This window comes from Onychostoma macrolepis, chromosome 22, assembly GCF_012432095.1.
Source record: "Onychostoma macrolepis isolate SWU-2019 chromosome 22, ASM1243209v1, whole genome shotgun sequence".
NCBI classification, from domain to species: Eukaryota; Metazoa; Chordata; class Actinopteri; order Cypriniformes; family Cyprinidae; genus Onychostoma; species Onychostoma macrolepis.
In genome coordinates, this window is record NC_081176.1 from 28,074,046 (window position 1) to 28,090,300 (window position 16,255).

Below are 16,255 nucleotides of genomic sequence, written 5' to 3' on the forward strand. Positions count from 1 at the left end.
ATGTTTTGTTGACAGCTTTATGGAAATGAATAAGATGAATAGAATAGGAAGTGTGACACTCAGTAGCAAAATAGGTCTAAGTGTATATTTGCTCATAGTATTTTGTGTTCATGTTCACTTGGTCAGAGTTTAAACCACCTGCTGCATGCAAGTGTATAAGACTGTGTCGTCTATCATGTGACCAAACAAGTGGAACAATTCATTTGCACGAAGCCACGCTGTGTGTAAACCACAAACAAGAGCTGTGCAGATGTTAGATGTTTCAATATGCATAAAAATATACAAAACAATTAGTATGCCAGCCAAAAAATCTCTCCGGTACATTTATTGTGGTTTGTTTCCTTGATTTCTAGCTGTATGTCAAATAATAAAACAAAAAACGGCAAAACTGGCAGAAAATTTCATGATTTCATGACAGTGTTACATAAACTGGGAATGAAAGAAATAAAATTCAGGACTGCCAGCTGAATTATGATCAAGTATAATTTGTTGCATGAAGTTTTATATTATATAATTGAATTTTTATTTTCATTTTGCACTAAATGTTGTACATATGTATGGGAAAATGTAAATTTAAATACAGAAATAAATTGCCATTTTACATATTGCATTACCATTTGCATATTACGTTGCAAAATGAATTTTGCTACACATATGCTTCCATAGGAGCAGCAGTTGTTCACTTTATAATGTAAATACATCATTATAAATACAGCTAATACCATAATTACAATAAAGAGCCATCAGAATATTCTTCCATTTCTCTTGTTCATTAAACACACCAGAATACAACTTTTCATAATAGCAAATAAATCCTGTTCAGTTTAATACTGAATGGATCACGACAACATTTCTGTAGAAAACTTGCATGTTATTCAGTGTGACATTTTCTGAAAACATGTTACAAGATTATCAACATTATCAAAAGATCTTCTGTAACACATGAGGTACATTTGTGTGTCTTTAATCTGTCACAATGTTTCTAAAGATCTGACGCAGGTTTCAGGAAGTCTTGAGTCTTTAACACAGTCTGTGTCTTTAACCGTCAGTCATCATTCAGTCAGTATGGAGCTCAGTCAACTTCCTCTTGTGCTCTGTGAGTATTATTTTCTCTAAATGTATTTCAGTGGAATTGCTATTATATTATACAGGTGCTGGTCATATAATTAGAATATCATCAAAAAGTTGATTTATTTCACTAATTGCATTCAAAAAGTGAAACTTGTATATTATATTCATTCATTACACACAGACTGATATATTTCAAATGTTTATTTCTTTTAATTTTGATGATTATAACTGACAACTAAGGAAAATCCCAAATTCAGTATCTCAGAAAATTAGAATATTTACATTTGAGTTTGAATAAATGACCATCCCTACAGTATAAATTCCGGGTATCTCTTGTTCTTTGAAACCACAATAATGGAGAAGACTGCTGACTTGGCAATGATCCAGAAAATGAACATTGACGCCCTCCACAAAGAGGGTAAGTCACAGAGGGTCATTACTGAAAGGTGTGGCTGTTTACAGAGTGCTGTATCAAAGCATATTAAATGCAAAGTTGACTGGAAGGAAGAATTTGGGTAAGAAAAGGTGCACAAGCAACAGGGATGACCGCAAGCTTGAGAATACTGTCAAGCAAAGCTGATTCAAACACTTGTGAGAGCTTCACAAGGAGTGGACTGAAGCTGGAGTCAGTGCATCAAGAGTCACCACGCTCAGACGTCTTCAGGAAAAGGGCTACCAAGCCACTTCTGAACCAGAGACAACGTCAGAAGCGTCTTACCTGGGCTGTGGAGAAAAATAACTGGACTGTTGCTCAGTGGTCCAAAGTCCTCTTTTCAGATGAAAGTCAATTTTGCATTTCATTTGGAAATCAAGGTCCCAGAGTCTGAAGGAAGAGTGGAGAGGCACAGAATCCATGTTTCTTGAAGTCCAGTGTGAAGTTTCCACAGTCAGTGATGATTTGGGCTGCCATGTCATCTGCTGGTGTTGGTCCACTGTGTTTTCTGAAGTCCGCAGTCAACGCAGCCATCTACCAGGACATTTTAGAGCACTTCATGCTTCCTTCTGCTGACCAACTTTATGGAGATGCAGATTTAATTTTCAAACAGGACTTGGCACCTGCACACAGTGCCAAAGCAACCAGTATCTGGTTTAAGGACCATGGTATCCCTGTTCTTAATTGGCCAGCAAACTCGCCTGACCTTAACCCCATAGAAAATCTATGGGGTATTGTGAAGAGGAAGATGCGATATGCCAGACCCAACAATGCAGATGAGCTGAAGGCCACTATCAGAGCAACCTGGGCTCTCATAACACCTGAGCAGTGCCACAGACTGATCGACTCCATGCCACGCCGCATTGCTGCAGTAATTCAGGCAAAAGGAGCCCCAACTAAGTATTGAGTGCTGTACATGCTCATACTTTTCATTTTCATACTTTTCAGTTGGCCAAGATTTCTAAAAATCCTTTCTTTGTATTGGTCTTAAGTAATATTCTAATTTTCTGAGATACTGAATTTGGGATTTTCCTTAGTTGTCAGTTATAATCATCAAAATTAAAAGAAATAAACATTTGAAATATATCAGTATGTGTGTAATGAATGAATATAATATACAAGTTTCACTTTTTGAATGGAATTAGTGAAATAAATCAACTTTTTGATGATATTCTAATTATATAACCAGCACCTGTATAAATGATCAAGTGTTTTAGTGTTTCTAGATTTATGTCTTTTCTTGCTGCTCTCAGAGTTTCAGATCCAGGTCTAGTCCATGATATCTGAGTGAAGGATGAGTTTGAGAGGAAGTGTGCAGTTAGTGCTGTTTGTGAAAGAGAAATGCACTCTGTTGTGTTGTAGATCAGTGTTTGTTCAGTCAGTCAGTTTTGTGATGTGTAATGCTGTTGAATCAGTTCTGTTGGTTTGTTTTGCAGTTATTGTCGCTGTTATCACAGACCTGGCGCCGGGCACAAATTCACGAACAGGCATTTCATTTTTTCAGGGGGGCACGAATGAGATCAACCTCATTGCAATGCATAATATCAATAATTATGAATTAAATGGACAAAAAACGAGGAAGAATTGACGTACCACTCCACTGACGCAATACAACAGACAGAGGAGTTGTAAAGATTGGACCTAGCCTACTGAAGCAGTCTAAACACACATCACAGGGCTCGACATCAACGCTTGTCCGCTTATCCGGGACAAGTGGATTTTTTAAAAGGCCAACTGAAAGAGAATTTTACTTGCCCGACCGGACAAGTAGCCTAGCCTGATTATTAACGCCAATAACAATCACTAAAACGCGATAATGATTCTTCATCATTTAGTCTAAATGCGATCGATAGTGCATAATGTAATGACGCTAACAAGGCTGCGCAGCAAACAAATGAGCGCAGCAATCACAAAGTGAGTTAAACTCAGTTAACATACTGCGGTAAAATTTAGAAATGTGGGGTTTTTATAACATGATACAGTTAAGCAACATCACACGACCAAGAGTGCTGAATACCATCACGATTGAAAATGTGACACTGATTTCTTATGACAGTTCACTAAACAAGTAATATTAAGTCACTTACATTTTAGATGCAATATTGACTGTTTTTGTTGTTTCAGCAGCGAAAATAGTTCAAAGATCACAGCAGAACCATAACCTCACCTCGCCTTATCTCACAGCAACACTCAAGCGTGTTTTCATTACTGAATGATTCAGCTTTTTGAACGAATTGGTTGAGTCAAAGATTCAATGACCCATTCATAAACAACTGCCTCATTCTTGATTAATCAGCCGTTTGAACGAATCGTTTGAATGACTCAATGACTCACTTAATAAGACCGCTTATCACCTGCCGCCACCTACTGGCAGTTTAGTTTGTTTAAAAGTGTCATTCTTTCGAACATTTCTTATTTGTATATTCAAAAAAATATTTAAAACAATCTAATAACATTATTTAATGTAAATTATTTAGTGTAAATTATTAAATTTGATTGGTAACATCCCTATAGTGTCTTATTTTAATTTAATTTAATGATCAAAATTAAGAATTTAAAATGAAAGATGAAGCATATATTTAAAAATATAAGGGGAAAATGCCCTTTATAAAGGTAAAAATATCAAAAATTTGCATATTTAAATATGTCAAAGCTGATTGAACTCTGATGAGAATATTGCTTCATAATCAATTATATACAACACAATTGTCACAATGTCAAGCCCTGACACATTTTATTTATGTATTCATTGTTACAGCCTATATCTTTGTGTTACATTTAGTTTTTTCAAAAGGCAGGGACTTTATAAAATAGTCAAATATAAGCAACTCACCACTCCAACAAGTTTAAACAAATAATAATAAAAAATAATATAAAACTATCTACTCAAAGTGCTATTTTCTGTTGTATATAACAATAGCATGTGTTTTATTTCATTTTCCACAATGTCTAGACAAGGACCTGCCTAAAATAAAATAGGCTTAGCCTACTCATCACATTAGTAGAGCGGTAGGCGACGTTGTACAACAAAGTGGAATCTTCTTAAAACAATGTCCTTCCACTCCTCCCGGAACTTTTTGGTTAGGTCCTTTTCAAATGCCAACTTAATTAAATTGGCCTTGCGTCGATGAAGCATGCTAAGGCGATGCTCTGTAAGGACGTTCTTTAATGTGGCAAAAGAGTTCTCACAGAGTGCCGTGCTTGCACCAAAGGTCAAAGCATGTTTGAGTGCCATCATCACGCTTGGCATTGCTTCGAGAGGTTTCTGAAAGTGTTGGAGAACTTTTTTCATTGTCCATTTACCCCCATCGGCTGGAAATGAGTCCTTCATTTGCATGCTTAGGGATTGGTGAGCCACTGTGTATTCAGATTCCACAATGGGTGTATTAGTAAGGTCCAGTAAAGGTTTCACTTTGGACACATCCAAGAAAGTAGAATCCTCTGGGTCCAGAGATCTAAGCGCAACCATCAGCACACAATTGCGTTCCCCAAAGCGTTCCTTCATTTCACAAACTGCATCGATACAACTGAAATACATCCTGCGTAGCTCTGTTTCATCGCTGAGATCTTCATATATAATTCTTTCCTCAACCGCATACATAGCGAAGGATGTGTTTAGTGTGCGTCGTCTCTTATTTGGCACAGGCTCTGTTGTTGCATCCTTGCAACGCATCAAGAGTGTCACAAATTCCGTCTCAGAACGGAGATTTTCAATACACGTACATGCTGAATTTACAAGTTGCACACCTGTTAACAGATCCATGTCTTCTGCCTGTAGCATCAGATTAGGGGGGTCAAGATACGATAAGATTTTGTGCACCATCTCGGCAATGAACCTAAAGCTGGGTTCAGACATGGCCGTAGTAAACCTGCTGCTTCAACTCGCACATCTGCTCCATAGGCTGGGCTGCTGTTGATTTCTCGGAGCAGTGTGGATAGGTCATCAAATGATCTCAGAATAATGGAGACCGTGCCAAAATGACCAGTCCAGCGTTGGTCTAGGAGGCGCTTCAATGTCTCTCCTTTGTAGAGAATGGCAACGGTAGGCTTTCTGCAGAATTTGTAGAGCATGTTACACATAGAGAAAAAGTCCACCAAGGCCTGCTCTGCTGCCAAAGCATGGGTGACCACCAAATGTAATTGGTGGTTGAAACAGTGGACATAGGGTATATCTCGGTGCAATTTTTGTTGGAGACGTTTTTGCACCCCTCCATGTTTACCTGACATCAGGGAGGCGCCGTCATACACCTGACTGATGATTTTCCCAGAACTCAGTCCTGCTTTTGTTAATTCTTCAATGATCGTGTCAGTCAGTGTTTCTGCGTCTCCCTGGTCAGCGGTGGCAATTGTCAGAAGACGTTCAGTCGGCTCATTCAGTTCATTCACAAAACGCACAACTATCACAATATTCTCTCTTCCTGTCGGATCTCGAGTTCCATCCACTTTTATTGTATAAAATGACTCGCCAACCTCTTTCACTATGTGCTCCGTGACCAAAGTACTCATAATCTCTATCAAACTGTTTTGAATGTAATGGCTAGTATACCTAGCATTGTGTGGGATAGTCTGCACTATCTTGGCCAACACAGCATCTTGCAAGGAACTCGACGACATCGATTATTGATGATAAGTAGTATCTATTGCGTTCCAAATGTTCTGCATTGACTAAAGTTTTGATTTCTTTACCGGTCTGAATCCGTCGCTCCTTGTCCATCCACATAGCTTCACAAGTCCGGTGTTCTTTTGACGCTGAATGTTTATTAAGTCCTTTCCCAGTTTCCACTGCATGCTTCCAGTCGCAAAATCCAATACTCGTAAATGTGGTGTCTGTGGCAGAAGAGGGCGCTCGAAACGTTCTGCATGGGTAGCAGAATGCAGCATCTGCATGAATAGAATACTCCAGCCAGTCTCTCCTACTATACCAGGAGCTGTTGAATGATCTTTTTTTGCCTGAGAAAACATGTGCAGGAAAGTTTTTTTAAGATTACTTGGTTGGGTTTCTCAACTCCGAGATCCCCTGGTGCTGCCATCTGTGACGACCCTTGCTTGAGGCCTTGGCAACTGTAACGGCTGGCCTCTGCACCACTGTCGGGAGCTGAATCTCTGTCTTGTGAACTGCGACACCCAGGGCTTTCGCCTAACGTTACATCGCTGCTGCCCTCTCCTGCCAACTTTGGTGATTTTTGAATAAAGAAACTTTGTATATCCATGAGATCGCTCAGCATTTACGTTAACAACTAACGTTAAGCGGTAGCGCTATGCTTACAACCAAACATTTCCGCGCTCACTATCGACAAACCAATCAAATACGTTTAAAATTATTTTTTAAAATCAGACCAAACACTTTTTTATTTTTATTCAGGAGTTATATATATATATATATATATATATATATATATATACATAAAACGATAACTTTTGATAACAGTAGCCTATTGATTAAAAAAAATTATAATAAAAAATTGTGCAAACAGGCAAGGACTGGTGGTTGGTGGGACGTGGAGGTGAAGGGAGCAGAGGCAGCGTTTCCGTATGGCAGAGTATGGCAGTTGCCATACCCTAGCCCAGTCAGGTGTGCCGTGAAAAATTATCCATACTTCATATCTCTATTATAATTCATCATTATTATTTTAAATCAGAGGGTTTCAAAATGTTTAACGAATGCCATTCATTAAAAAGAGCTTGTCATTAAAACCTCGTAACCATGATGTTTGAATAGTACAGCGTTTTCTTTACTCAGCAGGCTCGTCCAGGGCGGGCACTAATGACTCACAGGGCGGGCCAGGCCCCCCAATGCCCGCCCATGGCACCGGGACTGTGTTATCGTAATATTCACTAGTACACAGTTAGTAAGAGTTTGTCTTTATTCTTCTGCTCGTGATCAGACTGTTTCCTTCAAGTTCCCAAAACAGTTTTCTGCTGTGACCAAATCTATAAAATACCAGTCAGATGTTTTCATGTTTATCTAGACACATATACAGTCCCCACACAATATCTTAATATTTGTTTATCTTTATAAGTTATGAGTTTCTCTTTGTATTTTTAGTGCTGATTTCAAACATCTACTCTCAACATACTGAAGGTGAGTCTCAATTTGATTCATATATTTTCATCACATATGATTGATTCTACAGTAACTGTTACAAACCAACCAGAGAATTGATAAATTACTGTGGTGGTTTCCGCCATTTCTATGAAGAATCACTCTTGAAATCTTGGGGTTCTGATGGCAGAAGAGAGACTTTATTATCATCAGAGACAATAAGGCCGAGAAGACACCGCAGTGAATTTCTATCAAATCTGTGTCCGTACAGCCTATTTATACAGTTTTTCTCTAGGCGTGTTCAATACATTTCATACATTGCCATGCTACCATTTTTGGCTGTGTCTCCAGCCTGCTTTTAGGAAGTAGACAGGGGGCCTCAACTTATGTTAAGGGAGATGAGGAGGCCTGATCATATATTTTGTTTAATGTCTAAATAGAGTGTTCAGCTTTAGCATATACTGTAGTTTTGAAATGTCTGCACATTCCATTCTCATGCAGGCCTCTACACACAGGCAGAGACATGATTATATTAGGAAAATAACTTGATACATAAATGGCTTATATTTACATTGATCATACTTGATTATTTTATATTTTGATTAATAAAACTCTTCGTCACTACTTACATTTTATTATGATTATAAATGCACCCTTTTAACAAGGTGAATTATTCATGTGACAATTCTGAGGTGTGACAAGAAACACAAAATATATCAGTCTCTCAAAAACAGCAGATATATGTCTTATATTCTTTGTGAAATCAAAATCAGAACAGTGAGAGATCTTCTGTTGGTAAACTTGTTGAAAACTTTCACAACTCATGTTTCTAAATTCCCAATGATTGTATATTGACAGATCTTTTATAAATGACTATAACAGCTACAGAGAACAACACTTCAGTCTCGTCTGATTTAGTGTGTGTTTTACAGTCAAGTAACTGTGTTCATGCAGTAAAAGCAGCACATCATTTTCATTGTGAATTGTTGCTGTTCTACAGGAAGACCAAAACCCACAGTGACCATCAAACCTGCTCAACATGTATTCAGAGGAGAGACAGTCACTCTCAGATGTGACATATATGCTGAAGGAGTCTCTAGCTGGCAGTACAGCTGGTATAAAGACAGTTCAGGCAATGCTTTCAGTGATCAACAGGAACACACATTCAGTTCTGTTACTGAGTCTGACGCAGGTAAATACTTCTGTTATGGAGGAGAGAGAGAAGGATCACGAACATCACGCCGCAGTGATGAAGTTACACTGACAGTATCAGGTGAGTTTGATCATCTCTTCACATTCACACACAAGTTTATCATGTTATTAATGAGTGATTTCTCAGCTTCAGATCCCAGAGCAGTTTTAAGTGTTTCTCCACAGACGTGGTTGACTGAAGGAGATCCAGTGACTCTGATCTGTGAGGTTATCAGCTCCTCTACAGGCTGGACATTCAGCTGGTTCACTAAAACTGTCTTATCATGTAAGATATAATGTGTTTCATGTAGTAACATCTGAATAAACTGGTTTCACAAAAGACATATTATAGAGATTAAAAATATTTAATCAGTCTGAATACTCTGATTATACCAATAAAGGCAATTTATAAGACTCATGTAAAATGTCTGCTCATTTCTTAATTTTCATTTTCACTTCATACAGACAACAGATATCGTTATGATCTGCTCTCAGACAGCAGCAGAGGAGCTGGAGGAAACTACACTGTCAGTTCTGCTGCTCTAAATCACACAGGAGTTTATGTGTGCAGAGCAGAGAGAGGAGAACCAGCCTATAACACAACCATCAGCAACACACAGTTAATATGGGTCACTGGTGAGTTCAGACTGAACAGAATGAGTGAGACACTCTGGAAATTGAAGCTTGAAGTGTCTTGAAATTTTATTCTGTAATAATATACGGCTACTTTTTAATGGTGTGAATGGAGAAAGATGCTTCTGCTGTCAGGTGTAGTTACTGCATCTACTAGGAGGACCTAAATAAACCAAACAAACCAGCAACACCTTGATTCCTGGGTTCGCTGCAAAAATGTTCAATTCTAATGGATGAAAATTGTCAAAAATGAAAATATAACTTAACATAAGTGGATTTCAGGGAAAATAATCAAATAAGTGTAATAAAAATGTATAATCTGACCCATTTAATAAATATGTTTTTGTTGGCTGTCGCAGCTGTCTTTGGTTTGATTGCTGATGGCATAATAACAAATATTTTAAGGTATAATTTTGTTTATGAAGTTTTAAATAGAAATAATCAGTGATGACTTATGGATTTTCAGTTATTAGAACTTGAATATCTTTCTGAAAATCTGCTTTGAAACAATGTAAGTTGTGTAAAGTGTTTTATCAATAAAACTGTCTTGATTGATTTCTAAACTGTGGCTGTAATTGTCTTCTCAGGTGTTTCTCCTCCAGTCTCTCTGATCGTCAGACCCAACAGAACTCAACACTTCAGATCTGTCTCTCTCTCTCTGAGCTGTGAGGACCAGAGTAACTCTACTGGATGGACAGTGAGAAGATACTCAGACAAATATGGGCTGGAAGATTGTTCAGTGTGGGGATCACAAACAGGATCTTCATGTACAATCAGATCCACCATCACAGAGGACACTGGAGTGTACTGGTGTGAGTCTGAATCTGGAGAGAAATATCATCCTGTTAATATCACTGTACACCGTGAGTCTGTGTTTCTGTATTTATTCATTTCACAATGTCCTCATTTCTTGTTTCAGATATAAATAGATTGTGATCTCAATTCAATCTTATCTCACACAATCTTATTCCTGGATGACAATGAATCCGCAATTAAACCTTTAAACCTTTGACTATTAAGCCATTGCTCAACCTTTGAATTCTTTCATAAAAAAAAAAAAATAATACATTTATTAAAATACATTTATTAATCAAAATCAAATCAAAAATCATTGTGATTCTCAATTTATCCAGAATTGTGCCGCTCTAGTTGGTCATTAACCCCCCCCCCGAAAATGTATTATTATAATAATAATAATAATAATTGTTGTTGTTGTTGTTGTCACCACATTGTTGATACATTCTTACTATAATCTCACTATTTGTCAGTTGATGTTTGCTCTGTTTCTGTAGCTGATGTGATTCTGGAGAGTCCTGTTCATCCTGTGACTGAAGGAGAAACTCTGACTCTACGCTGTTTATATCAATTTACAACCCCACCAAACCTCAGAGCTGATTTCTATAAAGATGGGTCACTCATCCAGAATCAAACTACAGAGATGATCATCTCTACTGTCTCAAAGTCACACGAGGGTTTCTACTCCTGCAAACACCGAGAGAGAGGAGAGTCACCCAAGAGCTGGATCTCAGTCACAGGTGAGACTAGGAACTATAAACACTATTGAAATGCTTCTGTATAATATACAGCACTAATTTGACTGTAAAATGCATTCATCTCAGCTTCTGATGGTCTTGGTCTCGATCCTGTGATAGTTGGAGTAACTGCTGGACTGATCGTCATATTTTTGATCATTGTCTTCTTGGTCCTGCTGTGGCGCTACAGAAACAACAAAGGTTCATCTTCTGCCATATTAAAATTCAAAGACACTTTTGCAGACTCTGTTCCTAAACCTGTGACCAACAACAGCCTAAGCTGCTCATCTGATCTCAGCCGGTCAAAAACTTGTATGTAGACTGATTTTTTGGGGGGTAGTTTTCTGCTGGGCAGGTATTACTCCAAATAACAAATCACTGCAAATTAGCCATTTATGTACACATAAAGGAGATTAAAGTCCTTTTTTTTTTTTTTTTTTTTGACCCCTTTATTCCCTCAAAATATTTTCATGCACATGTTATGTTTGTCTAGGTGGAGGATCTCAGTCTCTCTCTCGTGTCAGTCAACATCAGAACAGCAGTCAGACATCAGAGCAGAACCAGAGTGAAGCGGGGAATAAAACACTCATGTCTGGTCAGTCTTTACACATTAATCATAAATAAATAACAATACATCTTTACAAGCTGAAGCTGTTTGAAGATACTTAGAAATAACTTCCAACTAACAAGACAGATCTCACCCAAAATAATTTTCCCCTTTTCTAATGTGTGATATTTCTAATTTGTGTAACTGACATTTATATTTCAGTTAGATGTATTTCAGTTGTATTTCATTATCAAAATATTTCAGTTGTAATTTATAATGTTAATGGCATATTACATATTTAGCTGAGTTTAGCTATAAGTCAGTGTCAGCATGAAAACAATATTTTTCTGTGGGTTTAAATTGATAAGATGCATTAATTTATTACAGGAACTGCTCATATTTATGACTCAGTTGATGCAACAATTAATAAAGACATAAGCACAGGTAACTAATGATGTTACAGAAGGTAATTATGTCATGTTCATCATTTACTAAGACAATAGTTATTTTCTAAATAATCAAATCCATCTTTGTTTTACGTTTCACTGTGATATTTGCAGAACAAATTCAGTTAAAACAAATGTCTTATTATTTTCTCTGTTATTCATTGAAGACATTGTAAGTGGACCTACTGAACTCACCTATGCTGAGATTGAACTCAAATCTACAGAGAAACAGAAGAAAAACAAAGAAAACAAAGGTGAACTGAAACAAAAGTTGATGCTCGTATGGTTTTATGATCATGACACTAGTGTTCAGCAGAGCTAAAGACCTCTGGGAGGAAAAGCCCCTTTGATTTTAATTTCTCCCTCAACACTAAATAGCAACAAACACCACCAGCTTTCTCCTAAACACCCGTTCTGAAATCAGTCTGATCCATAAAGTTCACTGCATGCAAATTACATTACGTTGATTTTGAGGTAATTTGGTCAAATTGTTTTAAAATAAATTATTTTATTCTCTCTGTAGAAGGTGTATAGATTTTATGAATATAAAATGAATATTGGACACACAGTAAACAATAGTGATATTAACTCTTGGCATCTTTTAGGGAAAAGCAGTGAAAGTTCTGACACTGTTTACTCTAAACTGAACCTGGAGACCCATCAAGGTGAGAATCAAAGTAAAAATCAATCACACTTCCCAAGGGGCCACTAAAAAAAAACTTAATCTACAAGCATTATTGAGCATCTAAGAATAAAATGAAATATTCAGAAATCAAAGTGTGCATTTTAGCATTTGTAATTCATTTACGCATTTTCCAGCTGCTGGATCTAGTGATGTGACGTATGCTCAGATTAAATAAATGGCTGGAGGAGAAACTTTCAATCCCAGGACACTGATGAGTTTAGGCTGAGAAGTGCTGGAGAATGACCAGGATTATCGATGCTTTATCATCTTTGTGATGCTGAACACTTGATAGCAATAGATTTATCAGTATTTAATGTCTGTGATTATCTTTTTAGCTCTGTTCTGTATTCTTAAAGGTATGACATATCATTACGTGGGAGAGAAAGATTGCTGACTGTAAAGCCTTTTTTACTGTTGTAAAAGTTTCAGTTCCTCTTTTGTTCTTCTTGATCTTAAATGTATTTGTAGCAGGGGTTTTATGGAAACATCAGGGAATTTTAAAATTGTCATGTTATAAATGTACACTGTTAGACATTTCTGTAATTTCCACAGTTATTTACTGTATATCACCCAGTATAATGTAACCCTTCTACAGGCAAATACACAGACACTAGGTTCGTAAGAGATTCAAGTAAGATCTTGTAACACAATGAAAAGACAAATTCTTTCTGACAAATGTCAATATAACTTTAGTAGAAAGTATTGTACAGAATAACAATATAATATAGCCGGCATACAAACCAAATGAAATAATACCCCCTTTTTTTAAACAAATGTTGGTGTGTGTGTTTATCACTGTATGTGTATCAGATGCAACCAGTTTGGCAATCCACGTAGTCTTCCAAAAGGGTAAAACAACAAAATGTTCTCCAATGTCTATTAATTCCTTTGTTGGTGACAGTCCTACCGCATGACGGTTCTTAGAACTTCCGAGCTCAGTTCTCAATCAGACAGGGAATCCAGGAAATCCAAATGGGTGGCTCGCCATCAAATGTTCAACACTTTCACAGTAGCAACAACGGAAAACCCTCGTTGTGAAAAGACCTGACCTGCATTTACAAAACAGGTAATTGTAAAACACTTGTTTAAACATGCACATCATCAATTAGGCCTAAGGATCACAGTTTCCATGAAAATAACTTCCATATGTTACAAATATAAACACTGCTTTTCAGAATGTTAACAATTTCTTCATCTGATAGAATAATCATTAAACATTATCTCAATTTCAAAGATTATACTATGAGTTCCACAGCACAAGGGAAATTAAAAATACACCAATATGTGTCATTTCTAACACACACTTTCAATATTCAAGAAAATAGATCTTACACCCTCGTTTAGGATGAATGGCTCATATGGCCCATAAAAAGCTCTTATACCTCAACATCACAATTAATAAACAACGTAGAACTTCATATAGAAAGTTATACTATAAAAGTACAATTTCACATTTCACAGAAATTAGATTAGTCAATGTTATTGTAACTTGATCTTAATAAATGAGATGCAACAGCACGTTACGCAGTTACACAGCATGTTGTTTAGCCAGTTAGGCTAACCAGATCAATATTGCTCAATATAACAAAACAATTGACAAAACTCACCAAGAAACACAAGGAACTGAATTAATGAAACAGATGAACAATCGATGCTGTTCCACAGCGATCTCCTGACAATATATAAGTTTTTTTTTTTCAATCAGCAATAAGACGTGCTCTCTCTCTGTGTATCGCGATCTGCGTAGTCTCAAAACCTAAGTTGCCTGTGCAGATTCAACCAATGAGTACAGCTAAGAGGCGGGACAACATGTGATACACTATTTTGATTGGCTTAAAGAAAGATTAACTTAAGTATTGTTTTTTTCCTATTTTAAATTAAATTATTTTATTTTGTAACTGGGTTACATCCACCCCTTCTAAACTAACATGAGTCCCTTCTTGTTATCCTCAGAAATAGCAATGCTCCCTACATCAATTAACACTTTGTTGAAACTTTTCAATAATGTCTGAGCAAAAGAAATAAGGGGATTACCCAAGACTGGGTATGTAAACTGTCCAGGTGCTCTTCTAGCTCGCTCAGACCTACGGATATTTTCACCAGTCTCCTGGACATCATGATCTGCAGTTGTTGACTCTATAGGTACGGCATCATTGGCATCCATTTGTCGATTGCTTTCTTCCTGGTTTTGATCTGTGTTTGATTCTGATAGGTCTAACAAAGGAACATCATCACCATCATCCAAAGAGACTTTAAGTAGTGGCTCCGACATCTTCCCCTCTTCCCTTGGGCAAAACATCTCTAACAAAGGTGAGTCTAATGTCTGTCCCATGTGCCCTAGATTTTCTGCAGCTCTGTCAGAGTGGGAGTCAGGTAGTGCTGGTGGGATCTGTGATGTTGGTTGTTCCCTTTCTTTGACTGATTTTTCAATTCCATCTGCAGACTGCTCCTTTGGAATTTCATAGACTTTAATAAACCTCCTGTCCAGAATAGGAATGTCCACAGGGCTGGCAAAATCATCTCCCTCTTCAACATAAGGCATCTCCTCATCCGGCTGGATAGGATTACTCCTTGTTCTGGGTTTCTTCTGAACAGTGTCTGATCTAACATCATCATCTTGGACATTGGAGAGGAATCCACAAGGTAATAACATATCTCTGTGTAAGGTACGTAAGGGTCCATCTTTACTCTCTGGGCATACAGTATAGACCGGAACATTCTCCACCTTCTTTTGCACAATATAGACTGCAGACTCCCAGCGATCACCAAGTTTGTGCTTGCCACGTAATTTAAGGTTACGGACTAACACTCTGTCTCCAACATCAAGTGTGGACTCTCTTACTCTGATATCAAATCTTTCTTTGTTTTTCCTAGCCACTTTCTGTGCATTTTTTATTGCCAATTGATAACTCTCCTCCAGGTGAGATTTGAGGGATTTCACATACTGAGAATGGGATATGGATGCGTTCCCTCTTACCGGTAATCCAAATGCGATGTCAATAGGCAATCAGGGTTGACGACCGAACATGAGTTCATAAGGTGAGAACCCAGTAACGTCATTTCTTGTGCAATTATATGCATGAGTGAGAGGTTTCACGTGTTCGCGCCACTTTGTCTTCTGCTTATCCTGTAGCGTTCCCAACATGTTCAGAAGGGTGCGGTTATAGCGTTCCACAGGATTTCCCCTGGGATGATAGGGACTAGTTCTGACCTTACGAATACCAGCTAAAGAACACAGCTCTCTGATGGTTTTAGATTCAAAATCCCGTCCCTGATCGCTATGGAGACGCTCTGGGAACCCGTAGTGGACGAGAAAATGTTCCCAGAGGCATCTAGCGACGGTACTGGCCTTTTGATCTTTTGTGGGTATAGCGATGGCATATTTTGTAAAATGGTCAGTAATTACCAGGATCTCTTTTGTATTATGACTGTCCGGTTCCAGGGACAAGAAGTCCATGCAGACCAGCTCCATAGGTCTACTGGTCTGTATGTTTACCAGGGGTGCTGCTTTCTCTGGCTGACTTTTCCTCCTCACGCATCTTCCGCAGGTTCTGATTTTAGTCGCAACTTCCGATGACATCTTTGGCCAATAGAACCTCGCTCTAACTAGTTCGAGTGTCCGTTCAAATCCAAAATGACCCATTTCATTGTGAAGACTATCAAGAACTGACGAC

The 16,255-nt window shown here is 37.7% G+C and overlaps 1 protein-coding gene across 5 annotated transcripts; it reads left to right on the forward strand.

The window, feature by feature from the left end:
* Nucleotides 1-1,065: 1,065 nt before the first annotated feature.
* On the forward strand, nucleotides 1,066-13,453 carry LOC131530573 (B-cell receptor CD22-like). 5 transcript variants are annotated; one of them, XM_058760919.1, is made up of 13 exons: nucleotides 1,066-1,096; nucleotides 7,551-7,586; nucleotides 8,548-8,820; nucleotides 8,887-9,024; nucleotides 9,204-9,374; nucleotides 9,959-10,234; nucleotides 10,664-10,906; nucleotides 10,991-11,215; nucleotides 11,397-11,498; nucleotides 11,838-11,894; nucleotides 12,064-12,150; nucleotides 12,502-12,561; nucleotides 12,716-13,453. In XM_058760919.1, the coding sequence occupies exons 1-13, from the start codon at nucleotides 1,066-1,068 to the stop codon at nucleotides 12,754-12,756; spliced, it is 1,740 nt and encodes a 579-aa protein (XP_058616902.1). In that variant the 3' UTR covers nucleotides 12,757-13,453. The 5 variants fall into 5 exon arrangements, with proteins under 5 accessions (XP_058616902.1, XP_058616904.1, XP_058616900.1 ...); XM_058760921.1 differs by having other exon boundaries at nucleotides 10,991-11,104; XM_058760917.1 differs by having other exon boundaries at nucleotides 8,548-9,024.
* The last annotated feature ends 2,802 nt before the right edge of the window (nucleotides 13,454-16,255 follow it).

Excerpts from the sequence above, each read along its gene's own strand:
- LOC131530573 (XM_058760917.1), top strand. The coding sequence starts at position 1,066 with ATGGAGCTCAGTCAACTTCCTCTTGTGCTCT. Across the intron at positions 1,097-7,550 it reads TCAACTTCCTCTTGTGCTCT|TGCTGATTTCAAACATCTAC; the intron begins GTGAGTATTATT and ends TTGTATTTTTAG. Across the intron at positions 12,151-12,501 it reads GAAAAACAAAGAAAACAAAG|GGAAAAGCAGTGAAAGTTCT; the intron begins GTGAACTGAAAC and ends GGCATCTTTTAG.